This window comes from Pleurodeles waltl, chromosome 5 (genome assembly GCF_031143425.1).
Source record: "Pleurodeles waltl isolate 20211129_DDA chromosome 5, aPleWal1.hap1.20221129, whole genome shotgun sequence".
NCBI classification, from domain to species: domain Eukaryota; kingdom Metazoa; phylum Chordata; class Amphibia; order Caudata; family Salamandridae; genus Pleurodeles; species Pleurodeles waltl.
Window position 1 is genome coordinate 907,087,863 of NC_090444.1, and position 23,208 is coordinate 907,111,070.

Genomic DNA, 23,208 nt, shown 5'->3' on the forward strand with positions numbered 1-23,208 from the left:
ATAATGCTGAGACGCGCAGCTTTGAATCTCTTCAGTTCAGAGCGAAGCTGCGCGTCACCAGCTTCAGAGCTTGTCTGCCTGGAGAATGATGCTTCAGGCCTCCGAGGTGCATATTCCTGCCCGACTCCTAGTGGCATTCCTGATGCCCTGTTATTAACGTGGGTCTGAATCATTATTTTACATAAGCCGTCCTGGCTCACTGGGAAACACTCTCAGGCAGAAACCCCTTAGATTACAGACTTTTATGCACCAGGGGTAAAGTGTCCCAGGTTAAGACCCTATACTACTGAGGCTTGCCTACTACATATTCAAGCTGACAACTGGCTCTCCATTTTAAAGGCTTTGTGCCAGATATATCATGCATTTTTGTGTTTGCAAACGGCCTGATCAGGCGGTTTGCGACCACAAAAATGCATTTTGGTATGTATGAATTCCAATTTGCGTTTCGGTAACATGTTACAGAATCGCAAATTGGAATTGCGACTACATACAGATTCGGTATTAGGAAGGGGCGTGTCAAGGGCGTCCCTTCCTAATACTAAACCGCAGAAGTATGCAGGAATGTTTTGTGACCGAAATGTGGTCGCAAAACATTTGCATTTTAAAACCTGCTTCAAATAGGTGATAACCCATTAGCAAACGGGAAGGGGTCGCCAAGTGATCCCTTTCCCTTTGTGAATGCATGCAAAAACATTTTTTAAGAGCAAGCAGTGGTCCCATGGACCACGTACCACTGCCTGCTCTCAAAAAAATGAAAAGAAAACTTTTAATTTTTCTTTTTTAAACACATCCCAATTTGGAAAACGGGCTGCATTTTTTTTTTTAAATTGGTTTACTTAAAAGCGATCACAGACATGGTGGTCAGCAGAGCCCAGCAGGTCACCATCCCTGTGATTTTATTGTTTCCTAATGGGTCACAAATTGTGACCACCCTCATGAATATTAATGAGGTAGGCTGCTTTGTGACCCATTAGGAAACACAAAATGAAACTTCATGAGTTTCATACATTAGAATAGCGATTACGTCATCGTGATTTGCAGGGATTCGCAATTAGGTAAGTACAATTTAATAAAAAGATACATCTGGCCCCTGGTCCATTTATAATACAGGGGTTTACCTATCTTTTCTGCTCCTGTTGTATTCCTCTTGAATCTATTAGTAATGGAAATAAACAAGGATGATGAGTTTTTTGATGCTGTGGATGCATCAGTATGTCGAGCAGTATCTGAAGCCATGAGCCCTCTTGAAAAGCGACACTCACAAAAAATTACGTGTGAGTGTGCGAAATATGTGACTTCTACCCCGGTTCCTATGTCAAATCCCTTATCTCCAGATAATTCCTAGCTTCCCTCAGATGACGCAACCCCTGCAAAATGCCATTGCGACGCGGGAGTTGATCATGAAGACTTTGCCCGCATTAAACAATCTTTCCAGTACTTGGGATCCCTCTGGTTTACTATCAGAAAATCCTCTTCCAGCTTCCCCTGACCATCATGGTTCTGACTTTCACAATGATACTTATGATGATGCTGGTCATTGAGGCCTTGGCTCCCTTTTTCTCATCCTCCTCCTTCTGGTGCTGTCGCTGATGAGTCCAACATGCTTGACCCAGATGATATAGTTCATCCTAGATCTCCCAAATGGGCCCCATCTGACAAGGTGACAAACAATGTAGTGGGTCACTTTCGTAATCCAATGGGGAAGGAATCTCGTAACTGTTAAAGAGCAGAATACCCTTGTCAATTCCCTTCCTGATAACGTTGCTCTCACCCCTGAGATGCACCCTGGAATGACCACCTTCCTCCAAAAATTCATTGAGGACCCTAAAAAAGGTATTGATAGGTCTTGGTGGGCATGCCAGGACAAACTTTTGGATGTCCATGGTCCGTTAACCAAGATCCTAGATATGGCTGAGGATGCCAAGACTTCATGTTCTTTAATTTCCCCAGACATTCTTTCAGGTTGAGCACAACGTGCCATCATTTTCTGGGCAATGCCAATTGTGCGTTGTCGACCGGGCATCGTCGGTCTTTGCTAATAAAAGTTGACCTGAAATGGTGGGACTTAGCAGACTCTCAAGCAGGAGCAGTTGCTCAAGGTGGTCTTTTTGGAGAACCTTTTATTAAAGAGTGAGGAAAGTTTGTTAATACTTTCACTTCCTTGGATAAGGCCCAATCATCAATTAAGAAAATGTTCCCTTCTCTAATTTTTCATGGGGCTAGTCGAGGCAGGGACCACTTGACTGGCCATTTCCAATCCGATCTAAACCGATTTGCCAGCTTCTACCAAACAAGAGGCCGGCAATTTCAAGGTTGAGGTGTTAGAGGACCAAGCTCTACTTTCCATTCCGGTAAGTGTTCTCCCTTCTTCCCTTCTAAAAGTAGGGGGCCAGCTGGCAAATTTTACCCAGGCCTGGGACTCGATCACAAGGTATGCTTGGGTTCTTCAGACAATAGGAGGTTTCCAAAAAGAGTTTTACGGCACTCCCAGACAGGACTCCTGTTCCTGTCCCATTCAGTTTTCATCTAACGAGGCTGACCTTGTGGACACGGAGGTCACAGCACTCCTGTCCGAGGGTGCTATATATCCTACGGTACCACATCCTTGCAGTTTCATCAGAAATCTTTTCCTAATAGACAAGACCGATGGGGGCCAATGACCGGTCATCACCTTGTGCAAATTGAACGAATGGCTGGTATACAGGCATTTCAAAATGGAGGGGAATCACCTCCAACGGGATGTCCTGCGTCCTCTCGATTGGTTAGTACGTCTTGACCTCAAAGATGCATATTAGACCATTCCTATTTTTCCCCCACACAGGAGATTTCTTCAATTCATCTGGTGTCAACAGACTTTCAGATTTGCCACTCTACCTTTCGGCCTATCCCCCGCATCAAGGTGCTTTGTAAAGGTTCTCAAACCAGTTGCGGAACACCTCAGGGTGGGAGGGATACGTCTCATTGTATATCTCAATGACCTCCTTCTGGCCCAGTGTCCCCGAAAGTTGTCTCTCCAATTACAGTTAGCTGACAACCTTCTACACCAACTTGGTTTTGTAACAAATGAAAGCAAATCTTTGTTGGTTCATTCTCAAAAATGATTTTTTCTCAGTTTTATCATAGATTCTAGTACAGCAACACTAAGGACCTCATTACAACCCTTGCGGTCAAAGACCACCAGGGCTGTTTTGGAGGTTGCACCGCCAACAGGCTGGCGGTGCAAACTCGCATATTACGACCGCGGCGGAAGCGCCACAGTCACACCGCCGGGACCGGCGGTTTTCCGCCACGTTGGTCTCAGCGGATTTAATCCTCCAGGGCAGCGCTGCTTGCAGCACTGCCCAGGGGATTACAAGTCCCCTTTCCGCCAGCCTTTTCATGGCGGTAGGAACCGCCATGGAAAGGCTGGCGGAAAGGGGAGTCGCGGGGCCCCTGGCGCAGCCTTTGGCATGGGCAGTGCAGGGGCCTACTGGCACAGCCCCATAAAGCTTTTCACTGTCTGCACAGTAGACAGTGAAAAGCGTGACAAGTGCAACTGCACCCGTCGTACGGCCGGAACACCGCCGGCTCCATTTGGAGCCGGCTCCCATGTTGCGGCTGACATCCCCGCTGGGCCGGCGGGCAGAAACTCAGTTTCCGCCCTCCGGCCCAGCGGGGATGTCATAATGGCCACCGCGGGAGTGCGGCCGCATGGTGGATACAACTTGGGGGGCGGCGGTTGCCGCCCGCCAAAGTTGTAATGAGGGCCTAAGTCTTCCATCTCAGAAAATGACAAAGATACGTCATGATTTCAGACAAACCCTGGCCAGACTGCGAGTCTCACTTCTTCAGATAGCTCGCTTAGTAGGGCTTCTTTTTTCTATTTAGGCAATTTATTCAGGCCCTCTTCATTATCGAGCATTACAGTGCCTAAAAGCTGCCCATCTTCGAAAGGGTCTAACTAACTCACAAATGGTCTCCCTTTCTGAATATGCAAGGGAAGAAATCTGTTGATGGCTCGCCCACATGGATGCATGGAATGGGAGAGCAATTTTCGGCTCGGCCCTAGACCTGGTCATAGAATCCAAAGCTAGCAGGTTAGGTTGTGGCGCGAGATGTGGAGATTTTACCACAGGCGGCTCATGGTCCCTGGACATTCAGAAGTTACATATAAACGTTCTGGAGCTTTTAGCTTGCTCTTTTGATGTCCGGTGCTGGAACAAAGATTTGTGTGCCCTCCTGAAAATGGACAGCATATCAGAGGTGGGCTATATAATTCATCTGAGGGACACCAGCTCCAAGACTCTTTCCGATCTTGCAACCAGCTTCTGGCAGTATTGCCTGGACCATCAAATCTTGATCACAACAGAATACCTCCCTGCTCAGGAGAGCCACGCCGCAGATTCCAATCCAGAAACTTTCTGAGATTCCAGTTTGTGGAAACTACACAACTGCCCATATTTTTCAGTTGGAGACCGGATCCCCTGGCAGGGGCCATGGACGCATTTATCCAAGATTGGAGTCAAAAGATCTCCTAAGCCTTTCCCCCTTTTGCAATGATTACTCGAGTATCCGCTCAGATCCAAGGCCACCCTGGTGTTGATCACCCCAATTTGGAAGCCTCAAGTTTGGTTGCCAGTTCTTCTGGAACTTTCTTCTGATTCTCTAATCTGACTCCCCCTGTTTCCCATGCTTCTCCTCAATCTGGATCAGTTTCCTCATCAGATGATTCTAAAAGGATCTCTCTCACTGATTGCATGGTGGATTAAAGAGATGATGGTCAGTCCCAGGCCTTGTGCACCAAGCTCAGGACATCTTATCCAGAGCCTGGCAACAAGCACAACTTAACGTTATAGATAGTCATGGAATAGATGGGCCAGTTGGTGTTTGCAACGGGGTGTCAATCCCGTGGACACTGATGTAGTGCATGTCCTTAACTTCCTGGCAGGCTGACGACCGATGGCCTTGCATATTGCTCATCCAATACTTTAAGGCTTCAGGACACGCTATAGTGGATGGCTCTCCTTTAGAGGAATATCCATTTGTCTGCAGCCTCCTTCGGGGAATCAGACTTTCCCTTCCACCTGATCCTCACTATACAGCTTTTTGGGATGTCAACCAAGTTCTTAACTTATTTTTGTCCTGACAAACCAAACAATTTTTATCCAGAAAAGAGATTTCAGCTAAACTAGCTATTTTTCTCTGCCTGATTTCATGTCAAAGAGTATCAGATGTCCAAGCCTTAGATATCTCTAGCAGAATGTTTTCCCCCTCTGGAGTATCTTTCACGATAAGTAGAAGAACAAAGTGTAACACTAGAGTTATCTCTTATCTAGCCTTCTCAGACTTTCGGAAGTTATGTGTGGTACAATGCCTCAAAACATATGAGGAGTTGTCTTCAGAATTCCGCCCTCCAGGGGAGCGTCATCTTCACATTGCTCTGCGCAAACCACATAAAGCAGTATCTTATCCCTCTATTGCTCACTGGGTAATTCAAGAAGCTGGAATAGACATGCACTTTTTGGTGCACATTCCCCGCGAGGAGCCATGGCGTCCAAGACGTTCACTTTAGGTGCCCATTTGGAGGACATCATGAATGCAGCTGACTAGTTTTCGGACTCTGCGTTTAAAAGGTTTTACTTCAAACCAGTTTTAGATATTGCTCATTTAGTGATACGTGAGCTTTCAACTAGCATAATCTTCACCTCCGGTCCTGACATAGAATGAAAACTTTCCTAGCTATCATAACGGAAAGTTTCAATTCTATTAAAGACTCGGAGGCGAGGACTATCCCACCTTATCAACAAGATATGAATAACCCTCCCCGTTATTAGTAAGTATTGCTTTTATTGACTTACTTGTTACATCTTATGAGAAAACTTTGTTTATCTGATGTTAAGTGTACCTAACAGCTGTCTTCTTCTGCATGGATTTTTCCTGACATCCTTCATATTTCCCCACTAAATTATCTTCTCTTCTTAGGAAAAGAGACGGATAAACAGGACGCATGAGAACAAACCAACGGCATGCCTCGTGCGGCGAAAGAGGATTAGTGGACACAGATAGGTCACTATATTGTGTACTGCTGAATGTGGATTGGCTATTCCATGGACTGCCTCCTTTCATTGGTTGTGGACCTTGCATTTGGTTCTAACTGCACAGTGCACCCACAAGGAAAAAAAGCTCATAAAAATCAGGGCCGCAAAATATTGGTCTGGTAGACAAGGTACATATGCACTAGCATTGCTGCCTCTTGATCTTAATAGAGGAACCTCAGCTACACAGAATTTTCAAAAGTAATTCTTTATAGATTTGGCAAAGGCTGGTGAGGGGTGAATATGAAGCATTTAATTTCTATGATTGTGTAGTGCAAATAGCTGTTCACTACTTTCACAAATTAAGAGTTGTTAAACACTAATTTGAAAAGTGTTGAATAAATTGGGAAGGAGGAAAGATATGGCTTGCTTTGTTTTGTTTTACGTACACGGCTGGCATAAGTGAGCTTTTACATAGCATCCTTGCCCTGCCACAATACACTAACAGGAGATTGTGAACGTATAACTGTAAATTACTTCATCAGTGTGAAATTGAAAAAACACTATTGTGTTTCTAAATTCTTCCATTAGTAACCTGCAACTGAGCATTCTGCATTTATGTAAAGAAACTATATCAGTGCTGAACAAAACTCCTTATGTGAAAAGAAAGTATTGTATTGTATCAGTATGTATATAGTATTTTCCATTTGAAACACTATGTAAGGCATGAAGTGATTGTTAAAGAGCTGAGGTACTGGCTACTTTATATATATATATATATATACATATATATATAGTGATATTTAGCTCTCTCAGGTAATCTAAGCACCCTTTAGGTTCCCGAGTTCCTCTGGGTGCATGGTCGACTGTGTGTTTGTATTTGTAGGAAAGTACCCTCTTTCTTGGCATGGTTACCCCCTTTTCTGCCTGACGTCAGTATGTTTGACTGTCTTCACTGGGATTCTGCTATTCATGACCCCAGTGATTATGCTCTCTCTGAAAAATCTGTATTTCATCCTACAATTGGCATACTGGTGCCCCCATGTAAGCCCCTAGTATATGGTACCAAGGTACCCAGGGCATTGTGATCCAGGGGATCCCTATGGGCTGCAGCAGTTATTCTGCCACCCATAGGGATCCCATGCAAAGGGTTCTACAGGACTGCCTTTGCAGACTGCGTCAACCGGGTGCATGCACCCGTTTTCACTATAGGTTACTGCACCAGGTCACTACAAGTGACTCCTATGGTAGGCCCTCTCAGGGAAGGGTGCATGTACCTGTGTGTGAGGGCACCCCTGCACTAGCAGAGGTGTCCCCACAAACTCCAGACCCACTTTTCTGGACTTTCTGAGTGCAGGGATGCTATTTTACACGTGTACTGAACATAAGTCTCTACCTATGTCCAGCCAGGCAGCCCAAGCTGCTGCCACCTCACGGACAGGTGTCTGCCCTCCTGTTGCTTGAGCAGCTTACGCCCAGGAAGGCAGAACAAAGGATTTCCTTTGGGAGAGCGGTGTTACACCCTTTCCCTTTGGAAACATTGTTACATGGCTTGGGAGGGGTAAGCTTCCCAAGCCACTGGTAAGCTTTGAAGGGCACATTTGGTGCATAAACCAGTCTACACCAGTTAAGGGACCTCCAGTCCTTGCTCTGGCGTGAAACTGAACAATGGAAAGAGGAGTGACCACTCCCCTGTCCATCACCACCCCAGGGAAGGTGCCCAGAGCTCCTCCAGAGGGTCTCTGGGTTCTGCCATCATGAATCCAAGGTTGGCAGGGAACTCTGGGAGCATCTGAGTTGTCAGGTCAGGCAGGTGACATCAGAGCCCGCTCCTGATAGAAAGTCACCCAGCTTGGCGACCAATCCCTCTTTCAGGGCTATTTAGGGTCTCACTTTCAGGTGGTTCCTCAGATTCGGCTTGCAAGATTCCAGCATGATTCCTCTGCAACCTCCACTTCGACTTCTGACCGAAGAAACTGCATCTGGACTCTCCAGGACCCTACAATCTGCAACAAAGACGAAGACTTTGCCTGCAACATTGTTTCCACGGCTCCTTCCAGCTTCTGCAACATTTCCCTGGTCATGCATCCTCTGAGGACAGCCCATCTTTAGTCTGCACAGGAAAGAAGAAGGAATCTCCCTTGGAGTGAAGGAGTCACTCCCCTGCATCTGCAGACACCAACAGCAACGACGACCGGCTGTGTGGATCCCCTCTCCTGCTGAGCTGCATGGATCCTGCATCAGGGGTGGTGGTCAGAAGTGGTCCAGATGGTCCTCTCTACCAGCTGTCTAACTTTGGTGGAGGTAAGCTCTTGCCTCCCCACACGAGACAGTACCCCGTGCACCACATTTTTTGCAGCTGCCACAGCTTGTTGGCACTTTCTCTAAGGGGTCTTCAGGCTTCATGTAGGTCCAGCCCCCAGCACTCCTTCCTGTGATGCACAGCTCCCTGAGTGGCTCTCCTGCAGCATGGGACTCCTTTTAATAGTGCTGCATGGGCTCTTTTTGCAACCTCTGTGTCCGCATCCTGTGGGACTCCTGTGAGTGCTGCCTGTGCTTCTGTGGGCTCTCTGCGATGCTGAGGGCCCCCTCTGACTCCCCCTCCTGGGTTCAATCCTCCAGGGCCTTGCTGGTACCCGGCAGTGCCACATTCCCCAAACCACAAGTTTTGCCTGTACCAAGGGTTGTTGGTGGAAGCCGAACACGTAAACCTGACTGCAATCTTCCTTCCGGCGTGAGACATCACTTGCATCATCCAGGAACCCAATCCGACTCCAGGGCTGCAGTGCTAACTCTCCTTCCTCATCGTCGACCAACCTCTACTATCCTCAGCTTGGTGGGTAGGGGCCCCTGCCCCACTAGACTCTGCTATGTCTTCTGGACTTGGTCCCCTCTTTCCACAGGTCTTCCTCTTCAGAAATCCACCGTTGGTTACTTGCAGTCATCTCTGGGTTTTGCCGTTCTCTTCTTTTCTTCTAAGTGGGTGTTCTGAGGAAATCCTAGTAATTTACTCCTGCTTTCCTGATTGCTGGGGGGTGTTGTAGTACTTACCTTTGTGCTTTCCAGGTACCACCAACGACCCTCTACACGCTCCACTTACACTATTTGCACTGTTTTCTAACTATTCTTATGCCTATTTCTGACAACTAGTGTATTTATCTTGTGCATTACTTACCTCCTAAGGGTGTATTGCCTCTATAGTATTTTGGTGTTGTGTTACCATAATAAAGTACCTTTAGTTTTATAACACTGAGGCCCATATTTATACTTTTTTAGAGCCGCATTTGCGCGGCATTTTAACGCAAAAGCGGCGCAAACTTTCCAAATACAATCGTATTTGGTAAGTTTGCACCGCTTTTGCATTAAAAAATGACGCAAATGCAGCGCTAAAAAAGTATAAATATGGGCCTGAGGGTATTCTTTAATGCGTGTAAGTGCTGTGTGACTACAGTGGTATTGCATTAGCTTTGCATGTCCCCTATATAAGCCTTGGCTGCTCATCTACCTCTAGGGGGTCTGCCTACACTACACTAATAGGGGATACCTGGACCTGGTATACGATGTAAGTACCTGAGGTACCCACCACACATCGGGCCAGCTTTCTACAGTAGTATATATCCTCTGGAGGAGAAAACTGGTTGGCATGCATGAGGGTTCAAAAGACTAAGAGGGCACACGTATGGGTGTTGTGGAAAGGTGTGAGATGCATTACAATGGCACATAAAGGCACTTACCATATAGACTTTTATATTGGTATATACAATAGCTCAGTAATATAAATAGCAGAAAACCATTGCGAGTATGAGCACAGAATTTGAATCTTATTTGAACGATTCAGTCATTCATTTAGAACACAATTAAAGAACTGTTGTGACTTACAATCCACTTCTTCAGCTTGTCCCAGAATATTTTAAATTCATTGAATCCCAGTTTTCCATTTCCGGTGTCCTGTGGCAGCACATTTTCAGGAAAATAATTCTGAGGTAAAGCATTCAATGCCTTTTAGCATGTACTATTATTAGTGTTTTAAATGGAATGAGGCAATGAGTTAGTACATTTTATCCATTGGCTCTCTTTACTTTAAGCGATTGCACAAAGCCTGTGCACATTGTTCACATTCCCCTAAAATAGTTCCTTTACCTCCAGTAGTAAAGCTGTTTCAAGTGTGCTTTTTTAAAATTCATTCAGTTTTTAAAAACTGGCTATCTATTTTACCTATATTACTTTATCAAGTTTATGTGATAAATTGTTTACGTGAAATTGTAGCTGCATGCAATTTGAGTGCTTCGTTAGGTAGTATTTATTTTTATCTCCTTTATAAAGAATTATAATAAAAGCAATGGTGTATCTGAAAGCCTTCTTGTTTAAGAAAATCACTAATAATACATCTATGTTGCTATTTTGTTTTTTAATTTTTACATTTAAAATATGTATTGCAATATATATATATATATATATATATATATATATATATATATAACCTGGCACTTTCTGCAGGGTCATCCTCAAACATTTTGCCTTCCTCCTTCCATTTTTGCTGAATTCGTGTTTGTTGGATTTAGGACTGGACTCGCAATTTAAAATCACAATTTATGGTGATGTCAGATTTTAAATTGTAAGCTTCAAAATGCCTATTTAAAAAAGTTGGCATTTTTTTACTTTAACTATTCTGGGCCTCTGCCTGTCTCTGAATACATGTCTGGGGTGGTTGACAGCTAGGGCTTTGTGCATTCTTTCTAGACAGTCACACACAAAGGGAGCTGGGGTGTGACACTCACATCCTGATGACCCATTACCAGACTGATGGTCCTTCTTGAGCTAGATGGGAGGGAGGAACTGACTGACCTGAATAGAGCTGTGTCTGTCCCCACACACAAGCCCCTTTAGAGTGTCTGGAACCAGGGTAGGAAGGGCCAGGACCTTTTGCACTCCAAAAACCTCTCTTTGAAGTTTCCCTCACTTCAAAGGCTTAACTGGGTATAAGTACTGGACTTCTGATACCGCCAATTTAGGACACTTCTGGGCCTATGAATACTTTACCAAGATGCAGATCTACTGTGCTGGAGAAGGACTACCACTATACTGGACTCCTGCCTTGCTGTGCTGCCCTGCTTCCTGCTGTTCCCCTACCTGGGTGAAAAGGACTGGACCTGCATCGCTTGAACCCAGAGTGACTCCGAGGGCTAGTTGACTGGCCTCCTAATCTCAAGTCTCAGGGACGTAAAAGACTTCCAACCACTTTGCTCCTGCACCTGGACTCTGCTGAAATCAAGTCTGCTCTGCTGAGTGGTGCCACCCCAGTCCTAGACTCTTGGAAGTGAGCCTAAGGTCTTTGCTCCAGTGGAACTGATGCATCCTCTGCTGTAGGAGTAGAATCTACGCATCGCCTTAGGAACCGCCACTGTGATACTTTTCCTGGCGCAAAGTCCTCCCATCCCTGTCAACAGCAGCCTCCACACCCATGCTGAAGTTCTACATTGCAGCCTCTGTGCTCATCTGAACTAATGCATTGCCTCGACTGCACAACGCATCCTCGACCCTGGTCTTCAAATCGCAAGCCCAGTGCCTGGAACCATGGTGTTGAGGCAACAGGAACTCGTACCAAAAATCTACCGCATCTCGGAACCGATGCATTGCCGCTAATGTATGGAGAAAGTCAACACATCACCCCTACAGCATGGAGAATTTTGACGCATCACTTCTACTGCGTGGTTCAGGACCAACGCAGCTCTTCGCGCCAGGATTAAGAAACTTTTGTTCAATGAGCCTAGCAAAGATTGAGGTACTTTTGTTCAACAGGCCTAACTGTGTCCCTGTAGCTGGCCGTGCTCCACTGCGGGTGGCCTGAACCTTTGACTTTGTCTCGGTTCGGGGCGACCAGATATCACTGATTGGTGCTTATTGCTTCCAATCGCTATTTTACTGTTCAATCTTTAACAAAATAATAACTCAAGTTCTACTTATTGAATCTTTGTTATTTAGGTCTAGCTTTATTTCTTAAATTAATTTTTCTAATCAGATGTGGTATTTTTGTGTGGTGTTTTCACAGTTTTCCTGTTTTAACTTGTGACAGGACAGGTAATGCTCGGGGAGGCCTAGAGTCCTATAAACATCTTCAAGTAGGATGCTACACAGGTTATGGTTGAGGACAGCTATTGTTTGTTTTATTGAATACAAAAGATTTCATGGGATTTAATTGAGTCTCTTAAGTTAACAGGATCTTGAGGTCTTTTCCTTGTTTTGCTCTTGGGTCCCCTGCAATATTTCTTTTCATTTCCTCCACAGGAGAGTTGAAACTGCACTGTTGATACCCTCGCGATGCCAGGGAGAGAAGGAGAAAAAAAAGACAAGAAGCCTCTATCAGGTAAGTGATTCTTGCTTTTATATTAATCTTTTTTTTTCTTTGTTTTTCTCTGATGCTTTTTGTACTTCACCCCTGTGTTACCCGTGCTCGCTAGGACTTCTGTGTATTTAGTGGGGTGAATAAAATAAGTCACTCTTTCTCTTCCCTTTAGGAAGATCACTGCGTCTACCAAAGGATAAACAATACAGAATAGTGACTCCTCCTCCAGTGTACAGATTTGATAGGAAAATACCAATGGAAGGAACACAACAAAATGCCCGGATCCTAGAATCACCACGTGTAAAAACTCAGGACTTGGTGCCCTCGATAGCTGAATATTATGTGGCTCCCGTCCGTCCCCTTTACGCTACCCCCTTCCTACCAGCCTCCCCTATTAGCTCTGAAAAATGAATCGCATAAGCGTTTCGGTACTTGTGAGAGCCTCGTCCCTCTGGGGACGTGGCTGGCTTCCCTGCCCTGCACCTTCTCCTTCTCTGCGTCTGGGCTTGGGTGTCATCCTCTTCCTCCAAAATAGTTGTTATGCCATTTCCTCAGGCTGGCTCCATTCTGGTCTTCCTCCTCACGGTCATCCTTTTCTCAGTCTTCTCTGTCCTGGTCTGTTTCCTCGCGGTCCTCTCTTACTCGGACTTCTTGCTCTCCCACTCTCTCCAGCTGTCTCTTCTCTAATGCCGGGACGCCTGCCTTCCCCCTGACGTCACTACGCTCCGTCCGGCTTCGGGGAAGAGAACTCCTGCGAGTCTCCCTGGGGCACTCCTCGTGCATCTCCAGCTGATGCGAGTCCTGTGCCCTGTCACATAAATGTTGCACAAATGCTTTACATAATGCCTCTAAGTTAAGCCTAACTGCTCGGTGCTAAGCTACCGGAGGGTGAGCATAGGCTAAATGAGGATTTGCCTGAATCTTAACCCTGACTAGGATTGTGGTTACTGCTTGATAAGGTTTACACCCAAGTCAACGAACAACTCAGTTTCTATGTATATAGATACATGCACGTGTGTGTGTGTGTGTGTGTGTGAAAGCGACAAACTCTCTTGCCAATAGCACAGCAAAATCTTCAAGCATAGGATTGGCCCAGAGTTCTCTTTTCTGTTTTGCATAATTTACGCATCACTCCAGCCTTGAGAGGGTGTTGTTTCGACTTATACTGGGTGCTCCCTTGTGTCTGCACAAAGCTAAGACCCTCTAAAGAGAAGTAATGACATCGAAACATGTGTCAGGGGTTTCCTTTGCTCATTCCAGGTAGGCTTGGATGGCATTTTACCAGTCCAAATCTGTAGTACTGTGCCTGGAGTGGTGAAAGGCTTTTGTCATTTTACAGCTCGTCAAGGATTGCACTGGGCGAATAATATGCTTAAATTGCTGTACTAATGGCAAAAGACTTTGTTGCTTTCTAGCTTGAACAACTAAGGAATAACCATGGCTATAGGGAGTGAAACTACTGATTACCCTTGGAATTCCTCAATTCTGAGGGGATCTTAGGGTCCAAAACCTAACAGCCAGTAACTCCATCCTCCTCCCTGGAGTTTCCAATGCCCCAGGTATCGGTAAATCAAGGGGCGATAGTGGAAGTTACTATGTACAATTTTAGGGCCCTTGAAATAAAGCCTGTAAATTGTGAGGTACCGAAATATGGGACACCATGCCAACGAAAACAGATGCTAGTCACCTTAATTATGGGGAAAACAAACAGAAATGTTGGCTATTTGACTATTGTTTTAAATGTATGATCCCTGGGTCATGTTTATTTGTGACGAGACCTTATTTAAAATAAACGTTTGTACTTTATAAAAATCTAGTCAGATCGTACAATTGACTAATATATTCACATTGTTAGTACATTTTGAGTTCATGTATGTATTCTTCCCCGGCTTTACAAATGGCGTTTCCCTTAAACTTACAATACAGGTGACATACTGTGTACGTTTGTACAAAATAACGATAGAGTATGTTTACGTTGACAATTTCAATGAAACAAGGATATCTCCCTATCATTTATTATCCATTCATCTCCCTTTGTTTTTTTATTTTTATAACCCAAGTCAAACTGAATCCCAGTGTAAAAAGCATGAACCTAATCATGGAAGAAGCATTATGTTTTGGAACTTTAAGTTGTTTCTGAAAGTGCATCTTAAGCTTCATCAGCCAAGTTAACATTTGCAGTCTGTTATGTCGTCTATCAGGTACAATACTTGATTATTTGTTTCACTCAAGGGGATGATGAAGACGTATACTAGCTACCATGCTGCAGGGCTACCGAAATAGCTGGTCAAGAATAATTGGTTCAAGCCAATAATTGCTCCCTTTTACAGTACAATGATACGTTTTAATTAGAATTACCAGGTATTTTTCGGCTTGGTATGCACAATTCCGGGGACTTCTCCGCTCCCAACTAACACCTGTTCTGAGAAAGTGATAAATGGGAGGAAAGGACCTGTTGTCAATGTGAATAACTTTTTTGTTTTGATACGTTTATCGGTTTTCTGTTTATCGAAATCGTCAATGTAAAGGTGGCCATTACATTCAGATTGGAGAAGGGACATGTGCATAAGATGCCTAGTGTGTAAAGAGTTTGAGTCACACAACATTCGAAGGATAAAGATTTAGGGCCAGATTTAATAGAAAATGATGGTGCGCGGCACTGCACTATATTTGGCAGCGTAGCGCACCGTCATTTTCAAAATGCAGGGATGCTCCGTATTTACCAGAATATGGCGCACCCCTGTGTTTCCTCCTGCGCTAAATTTGCTGCCATGCGCTTACACAGCCACCCTTGCACCATAGTGCAACGATGGCTGCCTTGAGGTGGAGATTGTTTTTGTGCAGGATGGAACACCTTTCTGCACAAAAAACAGTCTTAAATGGCGATTTGCTGTTTCTATGTGTGCTGCAGAATGCAGAACATCACAAAAAGTGACGTTCCGGTGGTGCTAGGGGCTCTTATTATGCTCTTTACTCCTAACCACGGCAATAACCATCACAAAATAGCCTGGAAAATCTACACATTCCATGGCATGACATATAGGCTGCCCAAGGGGTATGCTTTCTTGCTACTTGGAAACTACAGTCATGACCTAGGTACAGTCCTGTGTTGTCTCAGACCCTGGGGGATTAAAATACCTCTATTTTCCTGATTTTATCTGGGGCATCCCTCACAAGCTTGGGGCTGTGACCATGTAGTGCTTTTGGGGGGGCAATGTGAAGGCTTGATGAGGTATAGTCTGTTTCTGCATAAGAGGCAGTAATATTGGCTTAATCCCTTACCTGGCAGTCCTTGTGGATTTCAGCTTTTATGTAGAAAACAACATTAAAAAAAGGACTAAACACAACGTTGGGTTGATTTTCTTACAGATTAATTAGGTATCTATATGTGATGGATGAAAATGGCATGAGTTGTACTGTTGATGATTAATTTCTGGTATTTATATATTAGACATTTTGTGTATTTATGAATTTAGACTTGTTAAGCTTTGTCTATATGTCTTTTTTCCTTGCAATTTGATACTTCCCAATTAGGAAAAAATAAATAAAGGACTTATACTACGCGTTTGGGACCTAATTATTTTCCTGTTTTAGTTTCGCTGCACAATACTGTCTTTCATCGTGGTGAAGCACTATGTTGCCAAAAAATATTGAAACATTTTTATTTAAGAAATATATTGTTAGAAATTGGATATATTGGAGGTATGCACCCTGTCCAAGCAGGAACCACAATCCTAGTCAGGGTAAGCCACAAACACACCCTAAATTAACCTCTCCTCAACCCCAGTAGCTTGGCACAGAGCAGTCAGGCTTAACTTAAGGGGTAATGTGTTAAGTGTTTTTGCAGAACTTCAAACAGTAAAACAGTAAATAAGAAGCGCCAACCAGGGATATATGGTCAAAAGTGGGATGGAGCGTGCGCCGGATACAGGGACCCTTAGAGCCCGCTAAACTAAAGTACCTTAATCCTGGTTGCATTGACGTCGAAGATGCGGGTAGCAGGATGAAGCAAAGCATCTGTGTTGATTTCCACAGTAGAGGCAATGCGTTGATACTTCCCACACAGTAGAGAGGATGCATTGATTTTCTCCAATCAGCATGTGTGATGTGTTGGGTCTGAGATGAGGCAGTTCCGAAGGTGATGCACAAGATTGATCCACGCTGGAGCGGCAGTGTGTCGACTCAGGTCCATGCAAAGGGGGCCAATGTGTCAGTGGTGATGGCAGAGGTCCAGTACTTATCTCCACTTGTGCCTTTGAAGTGGGAGAGACTTCAAAGAGAAGCCTTTGAGTTGCACAGAATATCTGTCCTTCTTGCACTGGCTCCAGACTCACTACAGGGGGCTATGCAGCTCTTTATGTTGGGGCAGGACAGACTATTCTGGTGTGTCAGCTTCTCCTTTCCATCCTGCCAAGGATGGCCGATCAGGATGTGGATGGCACATCAGTCACACCTAAGCTCCATTTGTATGTGGCTGTCTAAAGGGAATGCCCAAAGCCCAGCTATCACCCCCCCCCCAGACATGCATATTTAAAGTTTATGAATTTAAGAGTTTTTCATTTCTAGGACATCTTAAACTGTAAAGTACATGTCCTACTTTTTAAATGCAATGTACCCTGCCCTTGGCCTGGCCAGGGCCTATCTTAGGGGTGGCGTATATGTATTAAACAGGATGGTTTTGGCCTGGCAAGAAGGTTAACTTGCCAGGTTGACATGGCAGTGTAAAACGGCACACAAAGGCTCTGCGATGGCAGGCCTTAGATATGTTTGGAGGGCTACTTAAGTGGGTGGCAAAATCAATGTTGCAAACCCACTAGTAGCATTTAATTTGCAGGCCCTGGGCACAGGTAGTGCACTTTACTAGGGACCTATAAGTAAATTAAATATGGCAATTGTGGATAAGCCAATGTTACCATGTTTTAAGCAGAGAGCACATGCACTTTAGAACTGGTTGTCAGTGGTAAAGTGCCCAGTGTCCTAAGGCCAACGAAAACAAATTCAGTCAAAAGAGGAGGAGGAAGGCAAAACACCTGGGGTGACCCTGCAGAAAGGGCCATTTCCAACATGCATGTAAAGGTTTTGTTCATACATTTCCTAATCAGGCATGTCTGGGTTGACTTCATTAGGTACCATTTGTCTTATTTAAGGACTCTTAATGTCTCTTTGTCTAATGCTAGATCTCATAGTGAGAAAATATTCTCAAAGAAGCATCATACTTTCCTTCTTCTCCAGGGGTGAGTTCTTTGCATGGAATAAGGAGCAAGTCTGCTCCCATTGCTGAGAGACAATTATGGGAGATGGTCAAATTGCAATCTGATGCTTACGATCATCACAAAGGGATATGAGCTTCTCCACAGTATTCTCGGGTTTCCTCAGATGCTTCTCAGTTTTATCTTTCTTCTCATTCTTGTTCTTCTTGGGCATTCCCTGACTATAATGAAGAGTAGTCAGGGTTTCCAGATAAGTCCATTGCTCCTATAGGCAAATATATACTTAAAGCACTGAAAGCTGTTATCTCTTATCTCTCATCAAATCTTGTTACCAGAAGATGGAGAATAGCATTCCAGAAGTTCTAGAGGCAAACATTTCCAAAGCTTCCTGTAATCCCAGCTGTCCGGGGGTTACTGCAGAGTGAGTAGAAAGAGTTGTGCCAATATTCATGGGCAGGCTGTACCCTTTGTCTAAATGTAACTTGGATTTCATACAATCACTTGTTATTGACCCCATCCTGGCAAATTTAGTTCCCAACATTAAATTCTGCAGTTGTGAGCTAAAGCTCAATCCGGCACCACTTGACCTGGGGATAATGAGTGCAACTCTAGAGCAAGGCACTCTACTTTTCCCTCCACATTCCAAGATTCTGATTACAGATGCCAGTAGTTTGAGTTGGGGAAGGGAGATGGATAATTTATCAACACGTGGTCCTTGGTCCATTCAAGAGGCAGAGCAGTCAATCAACTGAAAAGAGTCAATGGTGGTATGGAGAGCCTTGCAGACATTTTCATTTCGGATCTCGGGGACTGCTCTGATATTACGTAGACCTTATGATTACAAAGGCTTATCTGAACCATCAGTTTGACACAAGATCTCAAGCTTTGAATCATGTAATCCTTCTGGTATTTTCCTCGGCAGAGAGGAATCTACTTTCCCTAAAGACACTTCATACCCACGGAATTTGCAATATTAAGAAAGACAGCGTGATTGTTGCCTTTCAGAGTTCCCAGTAGTTTATCCTGAGTCATTTAGTTTTGCAAGCACTGTGCATCAGATTTGCTTCATGTGGACTTGCTGTTGACCCACTGATCTGGAGAAGTCAGGGAAATCCCCAAATGCCTCTGTACTTCTCTAGATCAGTACATCAACAAGCTCTGGGTAAAGACACCCTGTTATTTCCCTGTCTGTAGTCTCTTCTCTATGCCTTCCTCCCGATTCCACTAATTGTCCGGATTCTAGACAGGATTTAGAATGAGAGAGCTGGAGTAATATTGGTGGTACCCTTCTGGCAAAGAACAACATGATTCCCTCTTCATTGATCCCTTGTGACAGAGAAAGATTTTATTCTTCCATTACCCCATCCTCCACTGGTTCATCCTGTTCTGCCTCTAGACTCCCTTCATCTTCTACAACTGTCAGAGGGAGAGCCTCCTGAAAAGGGGTCTGTCTCTCCTGTTTCTATTTTTATCTAGGTCTGTAGAAGAGATTCTACTAAGAAATTCTTTAATCATCATTGAGACTTGTTTGACAAATGGTACAATTCTAATAAAGTATCCTCAGTTGGCTGCTCTTTCGAGAATAGTCTTCATTTCCTATGGAACTGACATGATAAATGCCTATCGGTGTCCATCTTAAGACTCCAGTGGTCAGCAAGTAAGACTGAAAGGGCTCCCTGGGGTGATTTACCCTCAGTAGGCAACTTAGTTTCTAAGGTGTTTAAAGGTTTTCATTTGCGAAGAACTAAAATTAGGAATTTCTATCATCCCCGGGACTTGTTTTAAGTATTATCTTTTTTTTGCATAGATCCCCTTTTGATCCCTTAGAATCAGTTTCTGAGACATTTATAACTTTGAAAGTTGTTTCCTGATTGCTATTCCAACAGTAAGAAGGATTGGGGAATTAGGCTCCTTACAATATCATTACCCTTATCTGAAGATGTTTGAGAATGTGGCTGTTTTCCCCTTGGGTCCTACTTTCTCCCCAAAGTGAATTCTTCCTTTCACAGAGGACCGGAGATTATTCTTCCTTCATTTTCTTGATGTGGTAAGAGCTCTCAAGATCTGTTTGTAGATAGCAGCAGTCTTTAGGCAATCAGCCAGTTTTCTGTAACTGGTTCAGCCAGAATCTGATAGAAATCGTTTAAACCTATCAATGGCGGGGCAGATGGATAAAATCTGGCATTTCATTAGCCTATGAAGATACTGGAATGGATTTTCCAGATAATGTGCTCTTACTGGGCAGAAAAGGTTGGACATCCTATTGTTAATATATGTAAGGTGGCAACATGGGTATCTCCACATTTATTTCTTACTACAGACTCAAAGTGGCTCAGAATAACAATGTGAGTTTTGGTTTGAGTATTCTCTCTAATGGAATTTCCTTATAATGTCAGTCAGATGTGAAGGCTCACTGATTTAGGTACACCCCCAACGTGTAAGGGAAAGGACAAGGACGTATATGAGGCGGTACTGTTATCTCCTCCCTCATCCCTGTACCTGCACCTTCCTCTCTCTCTGTAAAGCCTTCCTAATTTTCTGGTGACACGCTTTAAAAGAAGTGGGTTAGAATGGAGTTTTTATTTTTATGGGGTGTTGTTTTACCGAGAGTTCCTGGAAAGGAAAAAAAAAGTCCTGGTATATGGGCAACAGATTTGCAACACACAAGAATTTCTAATTGTTTAAATACTGGGACAAGGAGTAGTTACTGGAGTAATGAAGATTGCCAGTTAGTAATGCAGACATTTTGACACAGAACACAGTGAACCAAAGGCATTCCAATGTCAAGTTGGTGTTGCTTGTGTTTCTTAAATTGAGCAAAAATCCCACAAAACTTGGGTTTTAGGAAAAGAACCCGAGAAACCTACTTGGTGGAGGATTGTTCATTAAAGCAAGGGTTTTGCTGAAAAAGATTACAGCCCGCAAAAACATTTTTTATGTGGGGAAACTTCAACAAGTTTAGAAAAATTAGAACTTCAGAAACTTATGTTTGTAAACTTCCATCAGAAACATTTTGGCTTGCACACCCATAATTCTAACCCAAACACCAAACGTATGTTTGTACACTTCCATCAGAAGAATGTTGGCTCGCACACCCATATTTCTAACCCAAATCTGGTTTCCTCAGAAAGAGGTATGATTCATTCTTGAGTGCACCTTTTCATGATCACAAGAATAACAATATAGAGCAAAAAGGATACATCCATCAGTGAAATAATGTTTCTACATGACAGCACACTCATTTCCTTAAATTTAATGTTCTTGGCTGAAATAGAAAAGAACAAAAGACAAGTTAAATAGGCCTTTCAAATATTTTATATGGGAACAGAAGAAAGTATGAATAAGTAAAGAAATTCATTTAGAAACCCCAGTCAAGCATTTCCTTTAGAGGCATGTTTTAATAGAAAACTTGTCTTTTGACACTAAGGGGGTCATTCCGACCCTACGGAGGGCAGCGGAAGCACCGCCAACAGGCTGGCGGTGCTTCTTGGGCGATTCTGACCGCGGCGGTAAAGCCGCGGTCAGAAAAGGGGAGCTGGCGGTTTCCCGCTGGCCCAGGGAATCCGCCATGGCGGCACTGCTTGCAGCACCGCCATGGGGATTCCGACCCCCTTCCCGCCAGCCTGTTTCTGGCGGTGTCCACCGCCAGAACCAGGATGGCGGGAACGGGTGCCGTGGGGCCCCTGGGGGCCCCTGCACTGCCCATCCCACTGGCATGGGCAGTGCAGGGGCCCCCTAACAGGGCCCCACAAAGATTTTCACTGTCTGCTTTGCAGACAGTGAAAATCGCGACGGGTGCCGCTGCACCCGTCGCACCCCTGCAACTCCGCCGGCTCCATTCGGAGCCGGCTTCATTGTTGCAGGGGCTTTCCCGCTGGGCCGGCCGGCGGTCTTCTGGCGGTCGCCCGCTGGCCCAGCGGGAAAGCCGGAATAGCCGCCGCGGTCTTTTGACCGCGGAGCGGTCTTTCGGCGGGAACCACTTGGCGGGCGGCGACCGCCGCGGTCAGAATGACCACCTAAGTCTGGAACTTTTTAGTTGCCTTAGCCATTTAGTAACAAAATTGCAGGAAAAGTCTACAATTATAATTTTTTTGTTGCAGCTGTGATATAGCACTGCATAATGTGCTTACTGGATTATTATGAAAGTTGGGCAATGTGTTTACTAACGGAAAATGGCCTTTGTGAAGACTGAAGGATAATGACCAATGTATAATGCATTTACTGGCACACTAATGAATCTCTGTGTGGGGAATAAAGGAAACTGGGTGCAAAAGAATCTCTCTCTTTGCTGTGTTCCACTAATGGTACATACTGCACATCTGGTATTTTGTACCTCTGCAGTTTGCTAAAGTCCTGCTGATTAGGTTCCAACCACATGTTCTCTTTTTAGAAAAGCAAGCTGATTAAGTTCCAACCACATGTTCTCTATTTAGAAAAGCAAGCTTTTTATTTTAAATTGCTGTATCTGTCATTGAACTCAACTGCCTGTGTGTAGAGTTCTTGCTCAGTTATACAAGGTGCAGATATGGGTTTAAGATAGAAGAACATACTTTCCCCACTTACACCTGAAACAGAAGACCCGTCTACCATCAACATATTGGAGTTTGCACCATTTTTTGGATGCATGAACCTACCTTGTGTCAAAGAGATGCAAGATAGGCATTCCCATCTAAAAATGTGTGCTATCCCCATAGCCCCATATTTATCCTAGCCCCATATTTATCCTCCCATGCTAAAATGACACACAGGTGGAAGGAGGGGCTAAATAATGGTGCAAACCTTGCTTTGCACCATTATTTAATGCCTGGGTCAGACCATTCGTTAGGGGACCTGTGGACCTATTCCCATGGTTAAACACCATGGAATGGGTCCAAAGGTGCCCACCCCAAGCCCCAGGAACACCCACACCCTCACCAGAGGGACACCAGAGGAAAGGTAAGTAAGGTAAGTGTTGGTAAGTATTTTTTGTTTTTATTTTAATGTGCCATTGGGGGCACCTTAAAACAAGGGGCCCCTGCATAGCACTAGGTGCCATGGCCATGCCAAGCCGGTGCTAAACATTTTAGTGCAAAACTGAATCAACGCAGTTTTGCACCAAAAAGTTTAAATATGGGCCTTGGTACTTTTACTTTTATCTCATCAAATTTAATGTGACCCACACATCACGGTCCTCTGCTCTAACTGATATACAAATTCCCCACAAACACATACAATATTGTTAATGTATCTAGGTAGGACAGAGAGTGTGGGGCCACAAATCAAGTACTGTGTGTGCTGCACACTCATATAAAACATGTTTGTCACACACAGTACACCGAGCTGTCTGTGCACTGGATGTATCAACCACATGAAAGAAACAAAGCCAACAGCTGAAAATTGCAGTCTTTTTGGTGTTAGAAATACGTGTTAACATAGTTGATGGTCAAAGGCACCCAAACACATTTGGAAAAAATCAACAAACATACTATTAATTACACTTACTTCGTTGCAACACTGCATTTAGGACATATTGTAGCTCCTCTGCAGAGATTTCCATGTCCTGTGATTAACAAGTGAAATATAGTTTTACAGCATCTGCAATGTATCTAGCTGTTTAATCCAATCAGAATGGATTTAGTTTGAAAGCAAATTCAGCATTTTG

The 23,208-nt window shown here is 44.2% G+C and overlaps 1 protein-coding gene across 1 annotated transcript in view; it reads right to left on the reverse strand.

Annotated features, from left to right (window-relative positions):
• The window catches only part of CAPN9 (calpain 9), a 215,626-nt gene that overhangs the window by 19,866 nt on the left and 172,552 nt on the right, over window positions 1-23,208 (reverse strand). Inside the window, exons 14-16 of the mRNA XM_069235035.1 lie at window positions 23,049-23,106; window positions 20,768-20,832; window positions 9,894-9,962 (exon numbers count right to left, since the gene is read on the reverse strand). Of these exons, the coding sequence (XP_069091136.1) occupies window positions 9,894-9,962; window positions 20,768-20,832; window positions 23,049-23,106 (192 nt within the window). The remainder of the gene's footprint in view (window positions 1-9,893; window positions 9,963-20,767; window positions 20,833-23,048; window positions 23,107-23,208) is intronic.